A 7,894-nucleotide genomic window follows, 5' to 3' on the forward strand; every position below is an offset into this window, starting at 1 on the left:
AGATAACTGGAGAAGGGCTCCACGGGGCAAGGCGTATGTGCTTACTTGGGGCATTTCCTGTCATGGATGAGAGGAGCACGGCTGTCGCCCTCACTTCGTGACATGGGCCTCTGCTGCCCTGGTGCCTCCGCACCCTGGAAACTGCCAGTTCCCTGGCCTTGGGTGAGGGACTGCATCAGTTGTTTGCGGTTTTCTTATCTTTTTAAACTATTACAGGAGAGGTTTGTTTTCTGAAGCAGAATTTAAAAGCCTCTTGCCTCCAGAGTCACTTCAGATAGAGCAATTCTTTGCCGGCTAAGTTGGTACACAGAAAATATACTGCAAACGTCGTGTCCTAAGGTGGGGATTCGCCCTCCCCTTCAACCAGGAGTACCAGACTACGTACCCTGCGTATGGCCAGGCACATAACTGTGAATGGTGCTTTACTTTCCTGCAAATGGTTTTCAATCAAAATTAAAATTACATTTAACCAAGAATTTGAATTACCCCTCAGGAGAACAGATAACGTTTGGAAGACTGTCACGGTTTAACAGAAACGTCACTTCAAAAGAAATTAAATCGCCAAAACTAATGAAGCCGGTTCTGAGACTCTGGGTTCCGAGATGCGGGATCAAGAAAGAGTTCCCAATGTGGGAGTTAGGTTGGCACATCACAACAGAAACACAGCAGTGCTTGCGAGACACAAACAAAATTCTTAGCGGCCATGGAATGGAATCACATATTAACATAAAGGATCCCAGTACTGGAACTCGGCTTTTCTTGTCTCTTCTCCTGTGCCTCTGCCCCCCTCTGCTGATTACCGGGAAGAGAACTGGCTCTCCCTCACTGCTGACCTCAGGTCCTTTCCGGGATATAAACAGTATGTGATGAGATGTATTGTGTCAGGATCTTCAGATAAAAACAGAACCTGGAGGCCATCGCCTAGGGAGATAAAGAATTTAAACGGATCTACGTGATATTTGCTGCACATGTAGCAATCCTTAATCCTTAACCAGAATTCCTTGCCCAATCCTTTCACCAAAACATTTGGCATGCTGCGACAAGAGCGTTTTTTCGTTGTTTTCTAGACTTCCTTCCCAAATACAGGTAAAATGGGGAGACATGGCTTCAAATCAGTCAAAAGTGTTCTGTTCTGTGCTGCCAGCCTGTCACATCTCCCCACAAACACCCTCAGTTTGCCTGCTGGAAGCAGGAGCGCTGTCCTAACCTCTGCTGCATGCACCTACCTGCAAATGTTCACTCTGCCAGAAAGGCTCCAACCACCGCACCACAAAGGAGACCCTGTCGCCTTAGCTGAACTACGTGCCACGAGCAACTGCCTCGCTTCAGACGTGCCTGAGGTGACTCACGATGGATTCCCACTCTTCGTGTTTATCTCTGTTTGGAAGCAATGCTTCCCACATATCCGCCAGGAAGCCACTTTCCCAGAGAGGTATTTCAGGGAGCACACTTCGCTGTAGCGCGTTCTGTCAGCCCTTGGGTCAGAACAGGAACCCTGCCATCAACGCAGAGAGCTGCGGACACATCAGCCACCCAACCTCACCGCGTCGTAAGTTACCTGGATTATCTGTGCAGCCGCCTCGGGTGTTCCTTGCCTCAAATCCTGGCCATTTATTGACAGGACTCTGTCATTCCGACTCAGCTTCCCATTCTTGGCTGCCAAACCTCCCTCTAACAGATCTAGAATAAAAATCCCTGCCTCATCTGTCTTCCGGATCAGTTTGATTCCCAAGGGTTCCGATCGGTCTCTCTTTATCAAGGTAACGTGGATCACTTCCCGATTTGGAGCAGAAGTGGAATCCTGCTGTGTGGTCTTGTTGGAAAAACCCTTCTCCTGCAGGACCACGAGGTGGAGAACAGGACCTGGGTGGCGCAGGAAGGAGACAGCTTGACAGTGAGTCACACTGCTGATGTTGACGCCATTCACCTAGAAAGACAAACAAACCACAGTCACTAATCAGAACCTACACATTCAGGCAGTGTCCACAGTGCGGAACATCACAAAGTTGGAGACAGGATGTGCAGCTCCCTGTGCAATGCTGTGCCTGAAACAGCAGCTCCTGATGCACGTTCTGATGCACTGAGAGCAGAGTCTTCTAAACAAGAATGCAGAAAGCAAGCAGATGAAATTAGGCCATAACTGATGGTGAATAGCTGAGGACAGGGACAAGACCAGACAACACACCTAACTAAAAATCTGAAGCAGAACTGCTTTCCCTGAACTTCCAGCATTCAATACACGCTTGGAGGAGAAGACTCAAACTGGAAACTGCTCATCCTCACTTTTAAGTATAAGAGTGGTCCATGGTCTACAAGCTTCGGGAATCATCAGTCTAATCATGCTTTTACCAAGGTAACTCAAACGCTACTTTTTGTTTTGTTGTCTCAGGAGGCTCTGTGCACTCTGCTTCTGGGATGTTAAAAGGGCTGCTAAGTGTGGGGAGCCCAGCCAAGACTGAGACAGGTACAGTTCAACTGGATAAAAGAGAAGTTACTCCAGTTGTCTAAAGCAACTTGGAGATCGTTATCGGTCACTTGTGCATGCGGAGCTGCCCATCCTCCCTGAAGTCCACAGTCCAACAAGATAATTAGTCTTTGTAGCTTGTCAAATGATTGGGCAGCCATAGCGGGGAGCTGCCAACAGTCATTGCTCTGTGTAGGCTTCGACTGCTGCAGACAAGCTGCTCTCGCCCCGGTTAGCCCACTGCCACGCAGCATGACTGATGTGGAAGCTACCTCTGGCAGTGGGTCAGCGGGGTATGAGGCTCTTTATTACTCATGTTGCATATTTGATGCTTACTTAAGTCATAAGGTCTTCAACTTTGGACCTGCCCACTGAGAATATGCAGCTTAAGCAACATAGCAGAGCAAGCAATTATATCCAGTTCCTAACTAGAGCACAGTCCTTTGGAGAGAAACTGTGCTACTGGCTGAACTCTATCAGACAGAAATCTTCATTTATCCACAATGGTCTAAAAAGCTATCAAATATACAAGGAAAATATGAGTGTGACTGGAAGGAACCTCCAAAGTCTGCTGTTCAGTCCCAGCAGATAAACAATGCTACTGACACCCAAGCCTGATCAGGGCTTTTAACCCCTCAGCTGTAGGGAATTCTCCGGTTTTCATGACACCTCTCCTTGCCCAGCCCTCATCTCAGGTCAAGAGAAGCCATGGGACTACCGGGAGGGTTTTACATACCTCAAGAATATGGTCCCCAGGCGCTATTCTTCCATCTGCAGCAATGACAGAATCCCACAAGACTTCCTGAACAACAATGTTTCCTAGTGGGGTGTCTTTACCCCCAACTATCCTCATGCCCAGCTCCTCCTCCGGGTCTTCTCGATGAATTTCAATTGTGGTTGTCTCAGCCACCAGACTAGTTCTCTGAGGAAGGTCTGATTGGGGGAATTGAAGAGGAAAAACCAACACATGAATAGAATTTTCCTTCACATAACACCACCAAATTTGTAACACTGGCAGGTTGTGTCCAAAGTAGCATCTGGAGGGAAAGCAGCTAGGACAGGAACAAACAGGCCAGATTCAAAGCCTAGAAAGTCCCTGTTCTGGAACAGTTTCTCCAGAATGTTTCCCGTGTTCTCTTCGCTTATGGCAGATTTAAACTCTTCCATTGATTACTTGCGTTTTATTAAAGAGCATTCAGTATGTTTCACTTGCTCTTCAGAGATTTATTTTTCTACTGTGACAGCTGGCCTACGAGAAGCACACACGCAACAAATGCCAAATTCCACGATGCCCATTAGAAAAGGGGACTACCGAGCCGTAATTACCGGTCTGACATTGTGGTGACTACCACAGGCAGCTCACTGCAACTTCCTTCCTCTAATTTCCTTTCCTCCTCTTTTCCCATCCGCCCCCGTGAGACAGGAGTAATGTTTACCTATTCTGCAGCGTACTGAAGACTAAGCAATGCTTCTCAGCCACTTTGAAGATGAAAGTTGTTGTTAGCAAGTTGTATTAAATCTACCAGCACTGCAGCATTTAGGCAGGCCCAACGCTCTAATGAAGCCAGGGTGAGCTGCAGCTGTCACACAGGAGACGCAAAACCTGCCCTAAGCGTACTTGGGAAAACGCCAGCAGAGAAGTAAACTGACCTGTGCATTAGCTCTGGCACAGACCCAGCAGCTGCCAGCTCGGAAACTGAGACCAACTTTGAAACAAGGCACCGAGATTTCCACACTGCTGCCTTCTAAGAGGAGTTGTGACAAGCGGTTCAACACTGGAGATGGTTACTTCTATCTGCAAGGGTCTCATCACTGACTATTAGTAAAAACCTGAGGTAGGCTATAAAAACACGCTTGCTGCACACCACCAGGGAGGTACCGACCACTCCAGGAAACCAACTGCATATTTAACTTTCTTAACAAGATTAAGAAGAAGCTAGACCATTTCCTAATTACTAGTTTTTTGGCTTCTGCAAGTGCTGTGTTCCCACTGACAGGGACTGCCTTTGTCTCTGCAAAGAGTACTGCAAATATTGACTGTGGTCTAACAGAGATTCTCCGTGTTGTCTTGCATGGGCAGTTTTGTGCTTGTGAGCAGATCCTGCCACACCTGATGCACGTGAACCCACCTCCCTTCTGCTCAGGGAAGAAGACAGGGGAGAGATTACTCCAATGGCTACTAATGGCTGAAGAGCACAGAGGAGATCTAAGAATGTTGGGGACACTTTAAAAATTGAGTTGTCTGAGATAGTGACCTAATTTTTAGAAAAGGTAATTGCATAATTACATTTCTGTATCAAACTCTCACCTTCTTCAGTCTCATCAAAAGCTGGATTAACCAGTCCAGGCTCCGCAGTCCCTAGCGATACCACGGCAGCTGCAGAGCTTTCTGCCACGAGTGACGATCCTCCACTTGGTACCTCTGGATCCTTGGGCGTGTTCGTCTCCACCTTGGCAGGAAGATCTTCCTTCCCTTTGGAAATGGGATTCTTTTTCCGCTGTAGATCACATTTGTATTTCTTGAAACCAGGACACCTAGAGAGAGAATATCAGTGACTAAGTGGCACAGTCTCTGCCTGTGTGGTTAGCCCGGCACACACAAGCTCAGACTGACAAAGGTATGGGGAAGTAGCATGTTCAAGACCTCATCAGGTGCAAAGCTCCTATCACAGGTGCTAAAATTTATTCTCATTTGACCTTCCTGTTCTACTTGTACTAGTAGCAGCTTAAGAGTGGAGTTGTTATTTTATTACTTTCAAAATTATTAAGCAAATTATCCTAAAAAGGAAAATGTAATAGCCACGGGAGTCTCCTTTGCTAAATATTTACCTGGCAAAGACTTGGTGAAGAAAACAATACCTCTTAAAATACAAGAGAATACTTAGTTGTGACCTTTCAGAGATGACCGTGAACTGTATCTTTATTCAAAGGAAGTGGCTCAAGTTTCAAGCTCAGCCTTGAATTGGGTTTTGTTTGTAACAAACCAGTAACAGGCAAGAGCAGCAAGCCAGGCTTGCTGTGGGGGTTGGTTTTTTTTTTTCTGATTGAGGCTTATCTCCAGCTCCCATCCACATAGGGGATGGCTCGATTTAGAGGAGTTTATAACCCCCCTGACTGCTCCCCACGGAGGGGGGGTAGTTCAAGAAGCAATTCTACATTCAACAGAACACACTCTGTATGCAGCTGCATCACAGCCAGCCTATCTCAGCAAAAGGGAGTGAGGAAAAACAAGCTCTTGTTATCTAGAGTACTTGTAAAAAAGGTGGCAGGTGAGGAGGGTGATGAATGCAAAAGCATCACTGTCAGAGACGTGAGTAGTACTGGGTGTTTACCAGAGTCACTTTTCAAATTAAACTCGACTATTTACATTCTGGCTAAACAAGTCTCAGCCCAGTATCTCTTCCTCTGGTTTAGTCCCAGTCATTTATTCTCCAAGCAGTAAGATGACCCTGTAACTTAAAGACAGAACCGGACCGATCCACTTGTGCACATGTCCTTCTTAAGACGTTGAGAAACTAATTCATTTTGCAAAGGGCATAGAAGTTCCCCAAGAAAACAAGTTTCTAGATCCTTCTTATTTCCTGCTATCAGTAAATCTCACTTAAAACTAAAGAACAGGAACAATCAAATCGCAGTGTAATTTTTTAATCAGTTTTCAGTGTAAGGACGCTCACAGCCCAGGTGAAATAGCCTTGATTCTTAGACCACCTCCTCCCCAGGGATACTAAGAACTATGAAATGTGTACGAGAACGATACAGTTTCCAGGCAGGTCTCTAACGTCAACGTTGAAGGGTTCCTCCCTTCTCAGTCTTTAACTGCTGTGCCAAAGGGATTAATAAGTGACAGAAGTTTACTGATACCCGGGTAGATTTACAGAGCAGAGAGGAAGGCCCAGCCCTGCTCTGGGCCGCAGCCCCAGCCTTGCAGTCGTGGGCAGCCCTGTCCCTGTGGGCTACGCTTTCAGCCCTGCCTGGGAGCAAGCAGGCAGGACAGAGCGAGTTCCAGACAAAGGAGATTACAAGCTCTCACAGCTCGAGGGAAAGGGGCTTGCAAGCATCTTCCGTCACCTCCCCTGCTCTAACACAAGCTCTCAGCTCACAGGTACTGTTAACCTATTTTTAAATAGGTCATTGCCGCAAAAAGCTACACCACAGCTGGAGGGAAACAAGCCTACTGCCTTTCCCATTGCCCCCTGACAAAAGACGCGCTGCCTGCGAAGGTCTGCCTCCGCCTGCCAGGGCTGGCACTGAGCTCCCTTTCCTGCAATCATTAACTAGGTAGGAACCGTGGCAAGAGCTCTTTGTCACCTGTGCTTCTTTTAAAGCCACCATGCTCTGCCTGCCACCAGCTCAAGCACTGGTGGAAGCACCACAACATAACTCAGCTGACAAGCACAAGACAAAAAGTCTCCCTTCCTCTGCACAAGGAGGGGGGGAAGGAAAAAAAAAAAGAATTTTTCATTTTCTTCTCTTTCTCAGCAAAAGAATGCAAGAAGATAATGGAATCATAAGTAGGTGATCCAGCAACTGCATAATGTGCAGCTTGGAGGGACTTACATTATTTGGATCAAAGACTTACGTACTGCACATCTTAATGGGACCAATTAAACTGGCAGCACTGCACGATCCCTTGCTGCCGGAGCATTGACTTTGTGCCTGTCTGTCTTCTCCACTCAAGTGGAACAAGAATAAGCATGTTTGTAATAATTTCCAGCATCTGGCACCCCAGATCAGGACACACAAATTTATACATTGGATCGGTTTAGTGCCTGTCTGCGAGCAGGCACGCGCCTCGCCCTTCGCCTCTGCCGCACGCATGAGCTGGGCTCCCTATCACATACACAGCTACACTGTCTTCACCCACCCACCTCTCTGGCCTCACCCTCTGTTCCTCTGGTGTCCCATCTCGCCCCAGTTTAAGAACTGTTCTGAGAATGGATCTTTCTAGTCAGAAGCACAACAGGCGGATGGCGTGGGATGAGGAACAGTAATGTAATGGAAACGGGAAAGCACCTGTTCTGGAGATGAGCTTCTAGTTCACACCGCTGCATGGTCTGCTGGCACTCCGCCTTGAAAGGGCAGAGGACAACCAGCTTATCCAGCAGGTTCCGTACTAGCAGGCTGGACTTGTGGCACTGCTGGAAAGAGAGCTTCTTCCGGTCCATGGGACAGAAGTTGTACTCCTGCATGAAGTTCTCCAGGCACTTGAAACAGTACGTGTGTCCACAGGGGGTGTCCATGGGCTGGAGCAGCGGCTGAAGGCAGATATGGCAGATGAGTTCATCATCCACTTCATCCTGGAAGTTGTAGAGATGATTGTCCAGCAAGAGGTGGAACTGACCACATTCGCAGCAGAGTTCACTAACTTGGGATGCGTGTTCTTCTGCTACAGGATCAGCCATGGTAGCCAGCATCAGGCACTCTCACCCC

The 7,894-nt window shown here is 47.5% G+C and overlaps 1 protein-coding gene across 1 annotated transcript in view; it reads right to left on the bottom strand.

The window, feature by feature from the left end:
- The window catches only part of LOC104488917 (ligand of Numb protein X 2-like), a 15,071-nt gene extending 7,205 nt beyond the window's left edge, over positions 1-7,866 (bottom strand). The window contains exons 1-4 of the mRNA XM_010131013.1: positions 7,478-7,866; positions 4,773-4,999; positions 3,201-3,397; positions 1,559-1,927 (exon numbers count right to left, since the gene is read on the bottom strand). Of these exons, the coding sequence (XP_010129315.1) occupies positions 1,559-1,927; positions 3,201-3,397; positions 4,773-4,999; positions 7,478-7,866 (1,182 nt within the window). The remainder of the gene's footprint in view (positions 1-1,558; positions 1,928-3,200; positions 3,398-4,772; positions 5,000-7,477) is intronic.
- Positions 7,867-7,894: the final 28 nt, after the last annotated feature.

This window comes from Buceros rhinoceros, unplaced genomic scaffold (assembly GCF_000710305.1).
Source record: "Buceros rhinoceros silvestris isolate BGI_N320 unplaced genomic scaffold, ASM71030v1 scaffold7822, whole genome shotgun sequence".
Taxonomy (NCBI): domain Eukaryota; kingdom Metazoa; phylum Chordata; class Aves; order Bucerotiformes; family Bucerotidae; genus Buceros; species Buceros rhinoceros.